Here is a 22,024-nt window from a genome sequence, read left to right on the forward strand (position 1 = left end):
GCTTAATAGTGTATTACAATTGTTGCCTATTTGTGAAAAAAACTGTTTTTTTTTTTCTTTTTTTTACTGGGCTCTGGATCTGATATGTGTTCAGAAGTGAACTTCCAAACTCCTGTACACAGTAGTTTAGTGCATTCAATAGAAAGGAGCAATAGATATTCTCCAAAGACCCCTTATTGCACAAAATCTGCATTCTTACAAACTCTGGGTCTTTCTGAATCACGGTTTTTAGCACGCAGGTCTGGATGGGGACCTAATGATATTTTACAACATTTCTATTTAAATAACACATCTATTCTGCATTCAAAGCTCCTAAATAGTACGTTGCTTGCTGAGATTTAAATGTTTAACATTTCTTAGAAAACATGACAATAAAAGGTAACCTAAGTGTTGACATTCAAAGTTTGCTGTTTGGTGTCATGATTCATCTGCAAGTTTAAAGTTAAACAGTCCAAGACACTGCTGTGCATTAATATCGCAATATGTGCAAGTAATTGAAAGCCAGTGTTCTTCAAATCAACATTTTTCAAGAGGTGACCGAAAACCTGCTTTTATTTGGTATGAACACACTCCTTCTTGGCCCGTTATTGCTTTTCTTTTTTTGCACAGACATAAAAGAGCTATCATTAAGGACCAAAAACTGAAGTGTTTGCAGGAGAAACTAGGGTCACCTATAAATTTCATGGAGTACGGGGAGTACCAAGAACAATTGTGCAGTTGGGCGTTGTTCCCTAACATATTGAAGAAGTTGAGCTCTGGACATTTCCAATTTGTTCTAATTTATGTTCCACTGTTTCATTTGGCATATGGAGAATGCATCATAAATTCAGGAGAAATCTAATAAAACAACCTGACATTCCTGTAATCAGATGGGGAATTATATGCAAAATGTGGCCAATATGGCAGCTTAAATGTTTCACCTTCACACAACGACTTTTATTCTTGATTTAGAATCGAACCATGATGTGAGTCTGTTAAGTTTTGTCGTTCTTAAAATTAGAAACTGTGTACGTTTAGTGAACTTTTCAGGTTAATGGTAAGAGTCCTGCATTTTACAAATAAGCCAGTACCACAGTTGGTAAAGGAATTCTAGTTCAAAGTGCACAGCAGTTCACAGCTTAATGCTGATGTTATGAAACACCTGACAGATGATACAGTAGAAGCATGAAAATATTTTGATGACTAGTACTTGGAGAAAGCATTTCACTGTAATTATATAAAACATAAAGTGCAAAAATGCAAGCAGTTAATACAATTAAAGTAATTGGTCCTAAAGAACCAATGATAAACTCCACCCAAAAATATGTATTTTGGATGGGGTAGAACAGGGTTTGATCTGGTGGTGGGGCTTTATTGCATTTTATTAATCTTCCTCCACCCTACAACGGCTCTGGAAATCCTGGCTTTTCAGTTAAATCATTACGATCTACTTTTAGGTAGGCTATCCCCTGTTCATTTATACAATCCATTACAAGATACCTTTGTTAAAGTTTTCATGTCATACATTTCCTGTCACAGCCATGAGGTGGGTAAATATTGCTACCAGGGTCCCACACACCAGCTGGGGGAAACTGAACACTGTCCAACTCTATCAAAAAAGCCAGACATATTTTGAATACAGGTACTTTTCAAATTTGGCATTCCCAGAGCATTTTAACTGCTCTAACTCTACACCTTCCCCTACAAGGCTCAGATGAAAGATTTAAAGTATATCTAAAAACAAAACTAAAGTTTTGAAGTATCAGAACAGACAACAGGCCTCTGCTGACATATGTGTCCTTGTGGAAGAGATTCTCTTTTTTTTTTGGTCCTTGTGACTAATCTCAATGAGACGCTGCAAAATTGTGCAGCTGTCACCAGAACTGGAATAAAGTGGAAATCTTTCAAAGGGTAACCTGTTTTGGTGACAAATGCAACATTTTGCAGTGTCTCATTGACATTAGTCACAAGGATTTCCCCCACTTTAGAGAGATCTCCTCTTAATTCCTGTTGTGCCTATAAGACAGAAAGTAGACGTAAATCTTCTCCACGGGGCACAAAAAAAAAAGAAAAAAAAGGTCAGGCCTTTGATACAATTTAGTCCAGGATCCCTATACCCACAAAGTTCACATGCACCCCAAAGAATTACTCTCTATTTAAAAAAAAAAAAAAAAACCTTTTGAGGAAGGATCAGAACCTTACTTAATTTTTTTTAATGCGCATATTTGTTCTGGACTAGTGACACAAAGTTTTAACTACCACAACCACAGTCACCATAACAACCAGATAATTATTATTTTCCGGTGGTCAGCAATGGCAGCCTTCCCATTTCTTTTTCCCATGGTTTTATACAGTAATATTTCATTTTTAATGATTCTCAACTCCCCAAATGTAGACTCACTTTACACACAGACACACACACTTACACATATATACTTACCACCAGCAACATCTAAGGGTCCATTTTTTTTTTTCAGTTCAATTACTGCTTCCAAAAACTCTTTGCCTCCTTTCTTCTCTAAGGCACTACCTATATAGAAACAACAGATAGGTCCCATTTATTATTTCAGTTATTTAATTAATTTATTTATACATCCACTTCTGGTCAACTTTCTTTATTCATACTTGAAACTTCAAAATACATTTAAATAAAGCTTTGTGATATATTTTTCTAACTTTTTTAGTTGAATCCAAACCTCCAGTAAAAAGGCTGCCAAGTAACTGATTATTCAAAATATATATAAACTGTATCAGCTAGACCAACACCAAATAACCAATCAAAATAAATAATCAGGTAAATATTCAATATCATTTATTGTGGTTGCTTTCACACTTCTGTGCTGTGGCCTGGCCACAGCGCTGGTATACCTGTATGTTTCCTGTAGACGTTCTTTTACGTCTTGCATTTTTTGGGCATTTTCTAATAGTGCACCAAAGATGCAGCATGTGGGACTTTTGGTGCACTTTCAACAAATGCGCCAAAACGGGTGATATAATAGAAAATCTATGGGAAACCACGAGTAACCCACACGAAAACTATGGGTACACCCGCGATGTGGCCAAACCGTAGCAGTGTGAAACAGCCCTAAAACATACATTTTATAGGCTTACGGGGTATCAGGTTTTAGTGGGATAGAAGGGAGAAGAGAGGAGTGTGTGTGTGTGTGCATATACACAGTGCCTTGAAAAAGTATTCATACCCCTTGAAATTTTCCACATTTTGTCATGGTACAACCAAAAAAGTAAATGTATTTTATTTGGACTTTATGTGATAGACCAACACAAAGTGGCACATAATTGTGAAGTGGAAGGAAAATTATAAATGGTTTTCAAAATGTTTTACAAATAAATATCTGAAAAGTGTGGTGTGCATTTGTATTCAGCCCCCCTGAGTTGTCCTGGCATTAGTGGAAGTAAACAACGCATGTTTGATTCAAGGGGGAGGAAAAGTGCCCCATTGTTGGTGTCAGTGGGAGAAATAGTGCCCCTTTGCTGATGTTAGTAGCAGGAATTATGCCCTATTGTTGGTGTCAGTGGGAAGAATAGTGTTTTGTATCCATAGGAGGAAATGTGCCCCCGGGTCGAAATTTGGTGACCATTGATCTAAACTATTCTACTGTAGCTCTGGCTGTATGTTTAGGGCCGTTGTCCTGTTGGAAGGTGAAACGCCGCCCCAGTCTCAAGTCTTTTGAAGACTCTAATGCCGCGTACATAAGGTTTCTCCGACGGAATTCCATTCAAGCGGTCTTGCCTACACACGGTCAACCCAAAATCCGACCGTCAAGAACGCGGTGACGTACAACACTTACGACGGGACTAGAAAAAGGAAGTTCAATAGCCAGTAGCCAATAGCTTCCGTCTCGTACTTGCTTCAGAGCATGCGTCGTTTTTGGTCTGCATACAGACGATCGGTTTTCCCGATAGGGATTGGTTCCGTCGGAAATATTTAGAACATGTTCCATTTCTAGGTCCATCAGAATTTTCAAAAAAAAAAAAAATCAGATGAGGCCTACACACGATTGGAATAGAGAATGAAAAGCTTCCGTCTGACTTTTTCTGTCGTACATTCCGCTCGTGTGTACGCAGTTTTCTTCTAAGATTGCCCTGTATTTGGCTCCATCCATCTTCCCACCAACTCTGACCAGTTTCCCTGTCCCTGCTGAAGAAAAGCATCCCCACAACATGATGCTGCCACCATCATGGTGTGTTCAGGGTGATGTGCAGTGTTAGTTTTCTGCTACACATGGCGTTTTGCTTTTAGGCCAAAAAAGTTCAATTTTGGTCTCATCTGACCAGAGCACTTTCTTCCACGTTTGCTGTGTCCCCCAGATGGGTTTTCGCAAACTGCAAATGGGACTTCTTATGGCTTGTTTAACAATGGCTTTCTTCTTGGCACTCTTCCATAAAGGCCAGGATTGGCGAATGTACAACTAATAGTTGTCCTGTGGACAGATTCTCCCACCTGAGCTGTGGATCTCTGCAGCTGCTCCAGAGTTACCATGGGCCTCTAGGCTGTTTCTCCGATTAATGCTCTCCTTGCCCGTCCTGTCATTTTAGGTGGATGGCCATGTCTTGGTAGGTTTGCAGTTGTGCCATACTCTTTCCATTTTCAGATGAGGGATATTTTTTGTATAGTCTAACCCTGCAAACTTCTCCACAACTTTATCCATGACATGTCTGGTGTGTTCCATGGCCTTCATGATGCTGTGTGTTCACTAATGTTCTCTAACAAACCTCTGAGGGCTTCACAGAACAGCTGTATTTATACTGAGATTAAATTACACACACAGATGGACTCTATTTACTAATTCAGTGACATTTAAAGGCAATTGGTTCCGCTAGATTTTAGTTAGGGGTATCAGAGTAAAGGGGGCTAAATACAAATGCACGCCACACTTTTCACATACTTATTTATAAAAAAAAATTGAAAGCCATTTATCATTTTCCTTCTACTTCACAATCATGTGCCGCTTTGTGTTGGTCTATCACATAAAATCCCAATAAAGTACATTTACATTTTTGGTTGTAATGTGACAAAATGTGGAAAATTTCAAAGGGTATGAATACTTTTTCAAGGCACTATATATATATATATATATATATATATATATATATATATATATATATATATATATATATATATATATATATATATATATATATATATATATATTTTTTTTTTTTTTTTTTCCCCCAAGCATTTATCCCTTCTCAGTTAATTGCCATTGATGGTGTTTTACCTGGCTGTGTCTGATTTAGGTACTTTTAAATCAAAGATTAGTAAAAAAATGGTTAAAATAAGTGTCAGACCTAATTTCTATACTTGTTCATAGTCAGTGACCAAGACAGCACTGAAGCTAAAGCATCAACATGACAGCTATGAGGTTAGCATTTCCAAAAGGAAATTCAGCAATCCAATCCTCTCATGAATGTGTCTCTTTAAGTCTGCCTTCTCGACAGCTTATCTGCTTATGACAAGTTTCATTCCCATAAAATTCCTGCAAATCTACAGCACTCAATTAGAGAAACAAGAGGAGGGCAGGACCCATATAGCGTATACAGTACATGTAAGAAGACATAGTATTGTCAGATCCTGTTGGTCTCCTTCGGGCCGTTCCTTCAGAATCCTGTGCCGTAAACGGCGGCTCCCCCACGCATGCACAGGCGTGATGTCATTGCGGCTCCGGCCAGTCACACAGCCAGAGTCTGTGAACCCGGAAGGAAGACCGGTGAAGATGGAAGCGACCTCCTTGGAATGCTTTGTTTTCAGGGAAGTCTCACATAATGTGATGCATACTAGCACATTATGGCTTTACCTTGCAGGTCAAAAAAAAAAAGTCACCCAGCGGTTTATTACCGCTTGAATTGACATGTTTGGGTGAAACAAATTCAACTTTATTTTCTTTTCACACTTCCATAAACATATGGCAAAAAATTGCATTTCCAAAAGACTCAAAGACTAGAAAATACCTTGGGGTGTTTGCTTTCTGAAATGTGATCATTTTGTGGGTGTTTCCTCTATCCTGGTGCTCCAGGACCTCAAAAATCGTGATATGTAGTCAGAAAATTAGATGTGTAATTTAAGCCCCTAGAAAGCCTTAAAGCGGAGTTCTATCCAAAAGTGGAACTTCCGCTCATTGTACTCCCCCTCCAGTGCCACATTTGGCACTTTCGGGGGGGGGGGGGGGGGTTGGGACAGGATACCTGTCTAATACAGATATCCTGTTCCCACTTTCGGCAGCCCCAGCCGTGGGTATTGACGTCACCTGACAGCTGATGGAAACATCAGCTGCAGTGCCGACATCGTTGGACTCCAGGACAGGCAAGTGTCCGATTATTAAAAGTCAGCAGCTGCAGTATGTGCAGCTGCTGGCTTTTAATTTTGGCTTTTAATTTTTGCAGCGGTGGGCGGACCTCCGCTTTAAGTTACTCTTTGGATTTTGGCCTCCCTATGTGGCTGTGGCTCTCGCACATGTGGTATCCACATACTCAGAAGGAGTAGCAGAATGCGTTTTGGGGTATAATTATAATTGTGACTATGCTGTGTGTCAGATTTAACTGGTTAAAATGACAATTTTGTGAAAAAAAAAAACAAATAATAATTTTGCCAAAAAATTACAGCTTCATAAAACTCACCACGACTCTTACTAAATACCTCAGCCGGTCTACTTTCTAAAAAAGGGGTTATTTTGGGGGTATTAGTACTGACCTTACATTTCAGGGCCTCAAGAAATGAGATAGGCAGTCAGAACATAAGGATTGATCAATTTTCAAATATAGATACCATGGTTTGTAGACACTATAACTGTCACTCAGACTAAATCATTTACATCTAGTTTTTTTTTTTTTTAATCAAAGAAATGTAGCAGAATACACACAGGCCTAACTTTATGATGAAAGTTTCTGTTTTAAAATTTTGCAAATAAAAAAATCTAAGAAAAACAAAAATAATAAAAAAAAACTGGAGATTAAATACCACCAAAGGAAAGCTTTATCTGCACAAAAAATAAGACAAATTTATTTTGGGTAAAATGCTGCATTAAATTTCTTTTTCATTGTCATTAAAATTTTGACAGTGCTGAAATTTGAAAATTGGCCTATACTGGAAGGGGTGAAAGTGTCCAGACTTGATTTGGTTAATTGCACAGTAAAGAACACAGGCAAAGTATTTATGGGACCACAAGCAGTGAATAAAAAGGGTGGGCAACAACAAGGAAAACAGAACCATGCCAACAGGCCCAACAACCACAAGGGTCAAAAACCAAACATCAGCGTGCTGCTGCAATAACAATGCAGCTTAAAGTTGCACCCACAGAAAATTGCACATCCGCCTGGTAGAACTTGTATGAACAGAGGTGGAGACCTTACAAAGCTGGGCTACAGAGGTTCGGTGCTGGAAAACCCAGGAACCTCCCGCTGATCTGGTGGAATTGGCAAGTAAAAGCTCAGGAGGAGATTTGTCCTTGAGAGTGTAAGCTATAGCAATCAGATTTCTTATCCATAGAGCAAAAGGTGGACTTACAAGAGAGAGCTCAGAGACACATCTGACAGATGTGATAGCAACCATAAAGGGCCCTTTGCAGGAGAAATCATCTAAAGAAGTATCCCTGACTGGTTCAAAGAATGGATTCTGCAGTGCAGAGAGAGCCAAGTTAAAGTGGAACATTACCCTAAAAGGGAAGTTCCGCTTTAACACCTCCCTCCCTCGTCTCCCACTTTTGGAGATTTTTTTTTTTTTGGTGAGTGGGTACCTAGTATGTCGCTTTAGCAGGTATCTTCTCGCCATTTTTGCTCCAACTGCTAGGTGAACAGAGTGGAAGTTCTCCCCCCTTCCTGCTTGCAACCTTTTGGAACAGGTTACAGGTCTCAGGGGTGGGGGTTGGTATGGGGGTTGATGCAAGGTATGTCTTGAATAAATGTTTTTACAAGGGAGTGTGAAGCCAGAGACCTTTAAAAAAAAGTGAACAAAGACAAAACCTGACCCTTCAGAGTGCTTAAAGGAGTTGTAAAGGCATAATTTTTTATCTTAATGCATTCTATGCATTGAGATAAAAAACCTTTTGTGTGTAGCAGCCTCCCCAGCACCCCCTAATTACTTACCTGAGGCCCATCTCTGTCCAGCGATGTCCACGAATGTCTAAGCCGTGCGGGACACTCCTCCCAATTGGCTGAGACACAGCAGCAGCGCCATTGGCTCCCGTGGCTGTCAAAGTCAGTCAACCAGTCAGTGGAGAGAGGGGGCGGGGCCGGGGCTGTGTCTGAATAGACACACGGAGCTGAGACTTGGCTCGGGTGCCCCATAGGAAGCTGCTGACTGTGGGGGCATTCGATAGGAGGGAGGGGCCAGGAGCAGCAAAGAGGGACCCGAGAAGAGGGGGATCCGGGCTGCTCTGTGCAAAACCAACTGCACAGAGGAGGCAAGTATAGCATGTTTATTTTTTTAAACAAAACTTTACAATTACTTTAAGATCAATTTCTGATGAAAACCCAATTGCTAGGATGTGAGGCACCAAGTAATCTCTGGGACTGAATTGCCTGTGTGCATGCCAAGCAAGAAAAAAAGATTTCCAGGTATGGTAGTAGATCTTTGCGGAAGTGGCTTTTCTTGCTTTCAGCAAGGTGGAAACATACTCAGAGACCCCTTTATCTCTTAAGACCTTGGCTTCAGCAGTCATGTAATTAAAGCCAGAGACTGAGAAGAAGAATTGAAAAGAGGTCCTTGAGACAGTAAATCTGGCCTGTTGGGGAGAGGCCAGGGGTTGTCTGTTAAAAGTCTGAGTATATCTGAGGTAGTCCGCTTTCCAGTTGTTCACTCCTGGGATGTGGACCGTAGAGAGTTCTGGACAATGAGTTTATATCCAGGAGATTATCTGGATGGCTTCCTTCAAGGCTGCATGACTCCTGGAGCCTCCTCTTTGATGGTTGATGTAGGCTACAGCCATGTCCTTGTCTGACTTCACTCTGATTAGGTATCCTCACAGAAGGGCAGTCCAATACTGCATAGCCATTGGCTCTGAGCTCCAGGATGTTGACAGGGACCATGTTCCCTGTCTTGAGAGGGGCTGGAATACTCCTCCTTAGCCTGAGAGACTGGCATCTGTGTCTATCACTTTCAAGTGATAAGGATGGAAAGACTTCCCTACAATCAAAGTGGTTATAAAGGCACAAGGTTTTTACCTTCATTTATGTAATAAACCTTCAGTGTGAAGCAGCACCCCCCCCGTCTCCCTAATATTTGAGCCCCATCTCGATCCAGTGATGTACACTAGAGCTGTGCCTCTCCGGGGACTCACACTCCCGACTGGCTATTGGCAGCAGTGGGAGCCACTGTCAGTGAGCCAATCAGGAAACGGAGGGGGCAGGACCAAGTCACAGCTCCATGTGTGAATGGACACACAGAGCAGCGGCTTGGCTTGGATGCTGCCATAGCAAGCTGCTTGCTGTGGGGGCACCCGACAGGAGGGAGGAGCCAGGAGCACTGGCGTGGGACCCGAGAAAAGGATGATCCGGGCCACTTATAACATGTTTATTATTTTATTAATAAAAAATGAAAGCTTTACAATCACTTTAAGGCTGGGCTGAAGATTCACCCAGTTAGGGAATTCTATGTTTAGCTGGATGGGAGCATGGGTAGGTCGAGAGAAGGAGAATGTTTGTTCCAAGTTGACAGGATGTTGTGTGGGAGAGTTCTTGAATGAAATTGGGTGAATGTTACAGCCTAGAAGGAGACTATTATGAGGCCATGAACTCTCATGGAGAATCTCGTTGTGAGATGTCTCCTTGATCTCAAATATCAAGCTTGTGCTCTGAGAGAAAGATAACCATTGTCAGGGGTTAGCTCAAAGGGGATCACCTTCCCTGGGAAAAAGGTAGTCCAAACTGCAGGTTTCTTAAAATCTGACTTGTAGCCAGTTTTATTTTAAAAGGTTGCATGAAAATAACACAAAACAAAAACAGAAAAAAATCCTTGCCATCCAGGCAGTAACTTAACATTGCAGGTTCCTAACTCACGGGTGAAGGGCTTCTCCCAGTCACCCACAAAACAAAGATAATGCAAACCTTTTCTCTTACAAAGCAAACTTCACATAAGCAGCCATGGTGGCTGGTAAATCCCGGACCGGATTCCACCTTAGTTTTCTGCAAATGAGGTGCGAGGTGAAACATAACGTCCATCAATCGACTCGCCTTTCATAATTTCACATATTCCCCCCCAAGCCCCTGTGGCTGAGCAACTGTCCCAACCAGACAATGAACACAGGAAAGGGCATCTGCATTATTCTGAAGTTTCCCAGTTCTATGTTCCACTGTAAACTTAAATACTTAAAGAGCAAGGAACCACCTTGTCACATGACTGTTTTCTTCGTAGTTATCACACATCCATTTGAGAGGGGCATGATCAGTAACTAGTTTGAATGGTCTCTCCAACAAATAATACTTCAGGGCATCTAAGGCCCATTTGATAGCTAAACATTCCTTCTGCTCAGGAGACCACTGGAAGCTCCTCACTGTCTCTGATTTAGGACAGTACCGCACCCAGTCCCACATCAAAGGCTTCTGTACCACAAACTCCTTTGTGAGCTCTGGGGTCACGAGCACAGGCTGTACACATAGAGCTTGCTTCAACATATGAAATGCCTTCTCTGCCTCAGGATTACACTTACTCATGACCAACCCATTACCCTTCATCAGATCTGTCAGTGGGGCTGCAATGGTGGCAAAATTGGGTATAAAACACATGTAGTATACTGTGATCCCAAGAAATGCACAAACTTGCTTTTTATTTATAGGTTGGGGCCACCTTTGAACAGTCTTCATTTTATTGATCTGATGCTTGATCAGCCCTTGACCAATAATGTAGCCAAGGTATTTGGCCTCCAAGCCAATGGCACACTTTCTGGGGTTGGCAGTTGAGTCCTGCTTTCCTAAGGGAATCTACTACTGCTTGCACCCGGGGCAAATGAGATTCCAAATCTGGGCTGTGGATGACTACATCATCCAAATAGGCGGCTGCGTATTGGCCATGTGGTCTTAACATCTTATTCTTATCATTCTCTGAAATTAGGTAGGAGCACCATGCAAACCAAAAGGCATCCGCTTATACTGGAAAGACCCATCAAGGGTAGGAAACGCTGTTTTCTCTTTTGCAGATTCTGTTATGGGTATCTGCCAATAGCCTTTAGTCAGATCTAAAGTAGTTATGTACCGGGCATTTCCCAATCTGTCAACAAGCATTTCCCAACGCTGTTCAACTTCCTGAAATCATTACAAAACCTTATAGTTCCATATGGTTCTGGGACCAACACTATGGGACGTGACCAGTCACTGTGGGACTTCTCTATCACGTCCAACACTAACATGTTCTTTACTTCATTTGCAACTGCTTCTTGCCTAGCTTTGGGTATTCTATAGGGCTTTACATTTCTGCGGACACCTGGTTCCGTAGTTATGTCATGCTGTATAACTGTGGTCAGTCCAGGCAGGCGAGGGAAAAAGTCTCTATTTTTACACACAAACTCTTTAACGACCTTCCTTTTGGCCACTGACAAGGTTTCAGTTATGGGTACCTCAGGTGTCCCAGGGGACATGTCCTTTTGGGGTGTTGGGACTACCACTAAAGTCTCTCTGTCCTTCCAAGGTTTTAAGAGATTAAAGTGATATTTTTTCTCTAGTTTCCTTTTTCCTGGCTGGTAAACTTTGTAGTTTACTTCCCCTAATCTTTCCATAATTTCAAAGGGACCTTGCCACTTTGCTAGGAACCTACTATCAACTGTGGGGACTAGTACCAGCACTCTATCACCAGGGTTGAAGGTTCGGTCTTGGCACCCTGATTATAAACCCTTCTCTGGGCCTCCTGGGCTTGCGCCATATGTTCCCGTAGAAATGGTATGAGATATGCTCGATGCCGCTTCTATAAGGCGTAGTCTCTCCCTCCCATGTTTCTTTTGCAACATCTAGCAATCCCCTGGGATGTCCACCATACAGTAGTTCAAAAGTGGAATACCCTGTAGATGCCTGAGATGCTCTTGTATAGTAAACATACGCAGAAAAAAATCCCAATTTCTCCCATCTTTGTCCACCACCTCTTTTGTTTTTGAGCGTTTTGTTAAATCTCTCCACAAGACCATCAGTTTGGGGGTGGTAGACAGAGGTACGGAGATGGGAGATTTTGAACAACTTACACAATTCTTTAGTAACTCTTAACATAAATGGTGAGTCTTGATCCGTTAATAAATCTTTTGGAATACCCACATGACTAAATACCTGGACAAGCTCTTTGGCAATAGTCTTAGCTGAGGTATTGCGCAAGGGAATGGCTTCAGTATACCGTGTGGCATAGTCCAGTATTACCAGTATGTGCTGATGGCCCCAGGCAGACTTTGCTACTGGTCCCACCAGATCCATGCCAATTCTTTCAAAAGGCACTTCAATTATTGGGAACGTTACCAGCGGACTGCAAAAATGGGGCGATGGCGCAGAATACTGACACTCTGGCCATGACTCAATATTTTTTGACATCTGCATGTAATCCAGGCCAAAAGAATCTCTGAGTTATTCTCTCCTTGGTTTTCTCTATAACCAGATGTCCACCCATTTCATGACCATGGGCTAAATCTAATACCATCCGGCGATAGGGTTTGGGAACCACTAGATGCTCTACCTCGTCATCCCTTTGCTTTACCACCTGATACAGCAAGTTATTTTTACGAGCCATGTAAGGAAAAGACACCCCTACATTAGGTTCAACAGGTCCCCCCATCCATCATTTAATGTTTTCTCTGGCTCTATTGAGTGTGGTGTCTCTTAGTTGTTCCGTAAAAAAATCATCTTTTCTAACTTCTAAGTCAGGTACCACATTCTGACCATTCTCACAATTAGAGTCAGAGATAATTTCTTGTTCATTATCCTCAAGCTGGGAGCGGGATTCCAGCCAGAAAAAGGATCTACTCCTTTCTTGGACACACCAACAGTTTCCATTTTGCAATCAAAAGTTCTGGCGTTTCCTCAGCAGGGGGAGCTCTGTTCTCCTGACTCTTTTTGTTTTCCCACAAACTCCAAAAGTGTGGAAAATCTTTCCCCTCTAGGGCTGCATGAAGCAGTGAGGGCTTCATGAGCAGTGAGGGTACCACATCCACTGAATGTGTCACCGTGCCCCAAAGGCTGTCAACCACAACGACAGCAGTCTGGTAGTCACGTGTGTCACCATGTATGCAAATAACCCCAACAGTGCTAGGGTGTAACTTTGCAGGATTTACACAATCACCTTTAACTAATGTCACAAAACTACCAGAATTTAGCAGAGCAGTGACTGGCTTTCCATCAACTGAAATCACACACATTTGTTTTTCCATGCATCCCTGACATGATGCAGTACTCGCCACCTGTGCAAAGAGATATGCATTTTTTTCAAATAAGCATTATCACATTGCATTGGTTCATCATTTAGGGAACAGTTAGCAGCAATATGACCCAAACCATGGCAGCGATAACATTTTATGTGTTCTGTACCCAGTCCTTTAAATGGCCTCAGAGACCTTCCTGACTTATTTGGCCAGTCTCCAGGTCCTGAGCCCATAGTCTCATTATCTGTAGCCACGGTCTTGTAATTTTTCACCCGAGCCCTGGAACAGTCTGCCCACATCCTCCACCATATGTCAGGTGTTAGCTCAAAGTGGATCACCTTCCCTGGGAAAAAGGTAGTCCATACGGCAGGTTTCTTAAATGTCTGACTGGTAGCCAGTTTTATTTTAAAAAGTTGCATTAAAATAACACACAAAAAAAAAAAAAAAAACTGAAAATAAATCCTTGCCATCCAGGCACTAACTGAACATTGCAGGTTCCTAACTCATGGGTGAAGGGCTTCTCAGTCACCGACAAAACAAAGATAATGCAAACCTTTTCTCTTACAAAGCAAACTTCACATAAGCAGCTCTCTAAGGTTTTGGCTTTCTGAGTCCCAGGCCAAGAGCAATCCTTTGTCCTGCTTAATTTATACCACCTGTTGGTGGACACAAGTGGAACGCTAAATCTGGTCCGGAACCAACCCTGCCAAGGTGGCTGGTAAAACTCAGACCAGATTCCACCTTAGTTTTCTGCAAATTAATGCATGCGAGGTGAAACATAACGCCATCAATCACCTCGTCTTTCATAAGATCACACCATATAGCTATAACGCAAATCATACAATTGAAAAAAAAAAAAGTTCATATAATTCCGTGAGGAAACAGTCCACCACCAACGTGTTATAAACACTTTCTACTTTGTGCTTCCAGTAGTACTGTAGGGTTGGAGCCACGCTACGGAGAATGCGATGGTCGTTGTGGTATGATGTACACCGCTGTTTGATGTTCCTATGTACCTCAACATGTGTATACAGTACCATATCACAGAGAGTGCTTTTAATAAGTGAGTGTTTTATTTGGGTGTTTTTAATAAAGAAGGTTTTATACAGAGAACACTATTAGTCCCATTCCGTTTTACATGTAACTTTTGCCTGAGAGTGAAGTGCTGCCAGAGGAGAGTGCTTTGGTGGAGCGGAGGAGATACTGCCCGGGAAAGGATAGCAAATGCTTGTTGTAACTTTGATATTATATTAGGGTCAACACCACGAGGTGAGCATTTTTAAACTGCACTGGGTGGCTGAATGTAAAACAGGGACAATACTGGAAGCACAATGTGTTTATTACACTTTGGTGGTGGACTGCTTCCTCACGGAATTACATCAACACTTTATTTTCCCGATTGTTTATTATATCATTTGCGCTGCATTTATATGTTTATATTTATGATGTGGAGTGAGGTGAAAGCACTTTTGATGTTTATGCAAGAGAAGCTCAGTACATGTTGGAATGAGAAGGCTGGCTCATGCTCATACTCAAGTGCATGCTCATAAGTTTGAGCAAAAGCTCAATGCAAAACAGGCATTGTCACACTCGCGCAAACGTATTAGCGTGCGGAGAAAACATATGCGTGGATGCACATGTTCGGGCACTGGCGCCAAGTGGCCCATTTAAGCTAGACTCTGACATGAATGGATTGCTGAGTGGTCTTCAGCTTGTTCCTGCTTTACCTGAGCCTTGACCTGATTACCTGTGTATGACTTGGCTTGCCCCTGACCTGTCCTTGGATTTCTGTCTGCCTGCTGTGACCTTGGCTTGTATTCTGACTGTGCTTCTATCTTGTGTTCCTGTACCTCACTACCCGGCTGTGAACCGATCCAGGCTTGTGTCCCAATTTGGTCTCTGCCTGATGTTCCTGTACCTCGCTGCCCAGCTGTTGATGACCACTTGGCTTGTGTTCTGGCTACACTCCTTTCTGCCAATCAAGTGTCACCGTGTTCCAGTTCCTGGTTCCTGCCTGGTGATCTACGGTCATCTGCTACCTGCTAACCCCAGTTGGCGCTACCTATTACACAGGCCCTCGTGCCACTCTGTGCCCTCAAACTTCCTGTCATCACTACCAGGGGTGTTGGACAAGAGGTGGAAGAGAAGCCCCCTCTCCAGCTCGATCTCCACCAGGTACGTGACAGTACCACTCAGCCAAATGTTGAAGACCGAGAGGGGGGTTTTGCCTCTGGAGGCACTATGCCAGCAACTTGCCTACCTCCCTTAAGCAGTCCACAACCTGCAGGAGGGTTATTTTCAGCTGGAAGGCCGCATCCAGTCCATGGCTAACTCCTCTGCACCTGCTGCAGCTCCTGCACCCTCCACATCTGAACAAACTACATCTGCACCTACTGTGATTGTATCACCACCAGAATCCTGAGTACCAACTTCAGAACGGTTCTCAGGTGAGCGGCACAAGTTCCGGGCATTCAAGAACGCTTGGAAGTTATACTTTGACCTGCAACCACTGACTTTCTCACTTGACTACACTAAAGTGGGGTTTGTCATTTCACTGCTTCTCAGAGAGCCACATTCCTGGGCCAATCGTCTTCTGGAAAAGAACAGTCCACTCTTGAACACTACCAAGTCATTTTTTGAAGCTATAGGGGTTATTTACTAAAGGCAAATACACTCTGCACTGCAAGTGCATTGAAAGTGCACTTGGAAGTAAAGTCGCTGTAGATCCGAGGGGGGCATGCAAGGAAAATAAAAAACAGCATTTTAGCTTGCACATAATTGGATGATAAAATCAGCAGAGCTTCCACTCATTTCAGATCTACCCCTTAGATTTAGAGCGACTGCACTTTCAAGTGCACTTGCAGTGCAAAGTGGATTTGACTTTCGTAAATAACCTCCTATGGCTCAGCTGTATGATGATCCTCAGTGATCTTTTACTGCTGAATCCACCCTACATGCTCCCCAGCAAAGTCGCCTTCGCAGAATTCCGCAAGTGGGGCTCCGACACTGACAGTAATGATGCAGCCCTATGGCATCAATCCCGTTTGGGTCTATCTGAAGGCCTTAAAGATAAAGTTGCTAGAGTGGGGGTTCCCAGTTCTCTCAATGACCTCATTAGACTCGCTATCCAGCTTTATCGCAGACTCGCAGGGAACGGTGAGCAGAGAGATCCAGTACCACACCAAACCTACCTGGACATTGCCACGGGTGTTGTCATCTCCTGTACCTCCTCCACCTGCCAATGTACTCTGATGGAGTGGCCTTCTGATGCAGACCCAATGCAACTGGGACTCATACGTTCACCACTCACTAGCGAGGAGAAACTGCATAGACGCCGGAATAACCTGTGCCTTTACTGTGGGGAAGCCGGCCACTACCTCCAAAACAGTCCTGTGAGGCCTAGTAAGTATAAATTTGCTTCCCCTACTTGTTTTGCCAACTGCTCTGTGGGATAGAAGTCTGCTTATATTACCTTATCTCTTTCACTACAGACTTCCAGAAAGAACTTCCAGGTTCCAGCTATTATTGACTCCGGAGCCTGCAGCTGCTTTATGAATACCAACTTTGCTCAGCAGCACCAGATTCCCCTGCAGCCTAAGATCCATCAATTGTCCATCCACCTGGCTGACGGATCTCATCTTAAGTCTGGATAACTGGATAACTCAAGAGACTTGCCCGCTAATGACTTCATCTGATACTGGTCACCGAGAATATTTGTACTTGGACATTATCCCATCCCCCCTGTTCCCTGTCAATCTGGGCATTCCGTGGTTACAAGCACACAACCCTCAGATAAACTGGGGATCAGGGGAAGTGACATTTCCTTCTACTTACTGTCAACAGCATTGCTTCCAGTCAATGCTGATTAAACCTTTGCCTGTTTTTGGCCTGCACTCTGATCCTTCTGTATCACAGCTTGTTCCTCCAGCATATCACAACTTTCTGGATGTCTTTGATAAAAAGGACACTGACATCTTGCCACCCCATAAGCCATATGATTGTCCAATTGAACGTCTGCCAGGGGCTGAAATACCTTTTGGGCGCATCTTTCCCCTCTCTGAACTAAAACTTGAAACTCAGCGTCAATACATTAAAAAGAGCTGGGAAACAGGCTTCATTCAGCCTTTAACATCCCCTGCACGAGGTGGTATATTCTTTCTTAGAAAAAAAAGGATCATTCCCTTCATCCCTGTGTTGATTGCAGGGAGTTAAATAAACTGTCAAAAACAGATATCCATTGCCTCCAATTCTGGAACTTTTTCAGTGCTTTAGGTCAAAAGTATTCACAAAAAACTTGACTTACGAGCAGCATACAATCTAGTAGGGGTTCATTAAGGAGACGAATGGAAGACCTTCCGCACTAGATTCGGCCACTTTGAGTACCTAGTCATGCCTTTTGGGTTGTGTAATGCACCAGCAACCTTTTAGCATTTCGTAAACAATATTTTCAGAGACTTTCTTGATCTTTTCATGATTGTATATCTCAATGACATCCTCATCGTCTCAATATCCATAGAGGTACACCATGAGCACGTTAAAAAGGTACTTGACCGTCTATAGGAGCATGGACTATATGCAAAAGCTGAAAAAAAGGAATTTGAAAAAGTAACAATCCACTTTCTGGGACTTATTGTTTTTATCTAAGGCAGTTCCACAGACCCCCAGAAAGCCAATTCTATCCTTGAATGGCCTGTACCAACAGACAGAATTAGGACACAGAGATTTGTGGGATTGGCCAATTTCTATCGCAAGTTTATTACAAATTTCCCTGCCATCATTTCTCCCATTACCCAGCTGACAAAGCAAAATATTCGCTTTCAATAGACATCCTCTGCACAGTCCGCATTTTACCAGCTAAAGACCTTATTCACCACAGCACCAATTCTGCAACATCCAGACCCTGCATCACTTTACATCCTCAAGGTATATGCCTTAGAAAATGCAGTAGGTGCCATCCAGTCACAGCGCCAGAGTGTGAAGTCCCTCTTACATCCCATCACTTTCTTTTCTAGAAAACTCAGCCCTGGGGAAAAGAATTATGATGTGGGGGGATCGTGAGCTTCTGGCAATTAAGTCAGCCCTGGAAGAATGGCGCTACTTGCTAGAATGGGTAGCGCATCCTATTTTAATCTTCAGGGATCATAAAAATTTAGAGCACCTCAGAACGGCCAAGCGATTAAGACCTCGTCAAGCCAGGTGGGCATTATTTTTCTCTCGCTTCACGTTCCACATTACTTACAGGCCAGGTTCCAAGAATGGCAAGCCAGATGCGTTGTCACGCATGCATCCAGAAGAGCAAGATCTTTGTTAATCGGGCACAATTCTGCCAGCCTAAAGCATTTTGCTGTTACAATCATATCGGATTACTCAGCTCAAGCAGGCATCTGTAAAGAATGCCCTACCATGAGATGTCTGTCTTCAGGAACAAGGAGGACTATTCCTGCATAAACCAGAAGGGGTTTGTATCTCCAAATTTACGTTCTAGAATCCTAAGTCTATGTTATGACCATCCTTTGGCGGGACATATTTGGGTATCTAAAACAACAAAACATGTACAATGCTCCTTTGGTGGCCTAGTTTAAGGTCAGACTGCCAAAATTATGTCAGGACCTGTGGAGTTTGCATTCGAAGCAAGAATGACAAAACTAAATCCTGGGGTTTGCTAAGGTCTTTACCTATTCCCAGAAGGCCTTGGGAAAAATGATCAGTATGGACTTTATTGTTGAGCTCTCTCCATCCAAAAGACTTACTACCATCTTCGTGGTAGTTGACAGATTAACGAAGATGGCTAATTTCATACCTATGTTGGGTACTCCTTCAGCAACAGAGACTGCACGTATCTTTGTCAAAGAAGTGATCAGACTTCATGGGGTGCCTGGCAGTATAACTTCAGATCGAGGAGTACAATTTACATCTAGGTTTTTGAGGGATCTTTGCAGGACACTGAAGATTGAAACTTGTTTTTCTTCAGCTTACCATCCGCAGATGAATGGCCAGACTGAACATACAAATCAAACATTGGAGCAGTACCTTTGGAGCTTTTTGTCCTTTGCGCAAGATGATTAGGCATCACTCCTTCCCCTGGCAGAATTTGCTTACAATAATGCAGTTCACTCGGAGACAGGGCAGGCCCCATTCTCTACAAACTATGGATGTTTTCCATAGTTACCTGGTACCACGCCTGATTCTTTTGTTACCGCAGTCCAGGAAAAGCTGAAATTCTTGCAGACAAATAACAAGGTGTTGCAAGAAGTCATTACCAAGGCCCAGCAGGAAAATAAAACATTCTTTGATAGAAAGAGGAGAGGAGACTTGGATCTCAAACTAGGTGACAAAGTTTGTCTGTCAACTGCTAATCTAAAACTGTTGTGTCCGTCCAAGAAGTTAGGACCTACAGTGCCCCTACAGTGCACCTACTCCTTGAAATTTTCCACATTTTGCCATGTTACAACCAAAACCGTAAATGTATTTTATTGGGATTTTATGTGATAGACCAACACAAAGTGGCACATAATTGTGAAGTGGAAGGAAAATGATAAATGGTTTTCAAAATGTTTTACAAATAAATATCTGAAAAGTGTGGCATGCATTTGTATTCAGCCCCTGAGTCAATACTTTGTAGAACCACCTTTCGCTGCAATTACAGCTGCAAGTCGTTTTGGGGATGTCTCTACCAGCTTTGCACATCTAGAGAGTGATATGTTTCCCATCCTTCTTTGCAAAATAAATGAAGCTCTGTCAGATTGGATGGAGAGTGTCTGTGAACAGCAATATTCAAGTCTTGCCACAGATTTTTAATTGGATTTAGGTCTGGACTTTGACTGGGCCATTCTAACACTTGATTATGCTTTAAACTAAATCATTCCATTGTAGCTCTGGCTGTATGTATAGGGTCATTGTCCTGCTGGAAGGTGAACCTCCGCCCCAGTCTCAAGTCTTTTGCAAAATCTAACAGGCTTTCTTCTAAGATTGCCCTGTATTTTGCTCCATCCATCTTCCCATTAACTCTGACCAGCTTCCCTATCCCTGCTGAAGAAAAGCATCCCCACAACATGATGCTGTCACCACCATGTTTCACTGTGGTGATGGTGTGTACTTGTGATGTAACTGCGCTGAATGTTCTCTGAGATTTCAGGAATTTGGATGCTGAATTTAAAAAATCCTCCTGAGAATTTTTGATCTAGCTAAGCTGCAAATAGATGTCCAACTTTCTTAGAATGCTAAAAGAATTAGAGTTAGCTAGGGCCTTTTATATTTATTATTTTAGCTGGCATGGGATGATGTCATGCGCAGGAACCAGTCATTTCAAAACACACAGAAATCGGGCTAGCTGCTGTAAGCTGAGCTGCACACATGCATAGCTCAGTTTATATTCTGGGGATTGCTATAAGCCGACATGTAGGTGTTCACACTGCTCAAATACTTCTATAGATGGCAGCTTATCCCATGTTTATTGCATACCCTGTGCTGGGTTGCAGAATGAATGCAGCAGAGAATGAATGCATCTTAGTGCAACTTGCAATATTTAGTGCAACTGCAAAACTATCAAGGCCACACCAGTATGTGCAAGGTGAAAAGGGCTAAGTCTGAATGGCTTTACAGTGATTGCCATAAGGTGCAACCTAGTAACTTATAAAAAGATGGACTAAGAAGGGGGTATGAGGGAAATTGAGAATTTTAGTTTCCCGAAAATATTGGTGAAATATATTGGAGTCACTGGGGAAGGTGAAATTAACAGAGATATGGCCAAAGCTTGGGCATGCACAGCTCAGCTTACCTGACCCCTGTGTGTCGGAATGACTAGCTTATGCGCATGTGCAATGAAGCTGGCCGAAAACCAGCACACAGGAGAAGATGCTGGTGCCAACGAGGGACAGATGGGAAAAGTGAGTATTGATCCCTTTAGGTCTGGCTTTAGAGTGGAAGTTCAGGCAAAACCTAACTAATGCTAAACCTGCTCTCTGCCACATTCTAAACCTAATCTATCTAACCCTGTAAAGCAAAAATCGCTATACTTACGATTCTGCAGCCGATCTGGTGCAGGAGAGGCAGACGACAACGGAAGCCCCATAGTAAGTCAATGGGTGAAATCACTTCCTAGCCATTTCACAGCTGTTGTCAGTCCTCTCTTGCACACAGCTTCCACTGCTGGAGACCGGACTGGATCGGCTGCAGAATAGGCAAGTACAGTGATTTTTGCTTTACAGGGTTAGATTAGGTTTAGCATGTTGCAGGTTTAGAGTTAGTTAGTTTGGACTTATACTTTAAGGCTTGACATGGATCAATTTTCTCACCACAACCTCTTTAGTAATATACATGTATAAGCTGTGAAAAAAATTAAATTGCCTATTATAGCACAACAGAGTCTGGTCTATTTAACAAAATGTACACTGAACGACAACTCCTTATTTACTAAAACTTAAAATCCTTAACACTAATTGGACTAATGTCTATCAATTTATATTTACAGTCCTGGGCAAAAGCATGCGGAAAAATCCTTGGGAAGCTGAACCTGAAAGGCCGTAATAGCTTTCAATTCAAACTAATAACCTTCATTCTAACAGCTGCTAAACAAACCTTACCAAAGGCCTGGAAATCTGCCATATCCTCTGTGACACATGTAAAGTATAACATTTCTCAGTATCTGAAAAGTTCACATTGTTACATGACTATAACCATACATTCCACAAACATTTGGAAGCCCT

General features: G+C 42.4%; 1 protein-coding gene across 2 annotated transcripts in view; it reads right to left on the minus strand.

The window, feature by feature from the left end:
• Positions 1 to 22,024, minus strand: part of MACROH2A1 (macroH2A.1 histone) — a 203,755-nt gene that overhangs the window by 66,602 nt on the left and 115,129 nt on the right. For both annotated transcript variants that reach the window (XM_073620820.1, XM_073620821.1), the window contains exon 7: positions 2,420 to 2,509. In XM_073620820.1, coding sequence (XP_073476921.1) covers positions 2,420 to 2,509 — 90 coding nt within the window. The remainder of the gene's footprint in view (positions 1 to 2,419; positions 2,510 to 22,024) is intronic.

This window comes from Aquarana catesbeiana, linkage group LG03, assembly GCF_042186555.1.
Source record: "Aquarana catesbeiana isolate 2022-GZ linkage group LG03, ASM4218655v1, whole genome shotgun sequence".
NCBI lineage: Eukaryota > Metazoa > Chordata > Amphibia > Anura > Ranidae > Aquarana > Aquarana catesbeiana.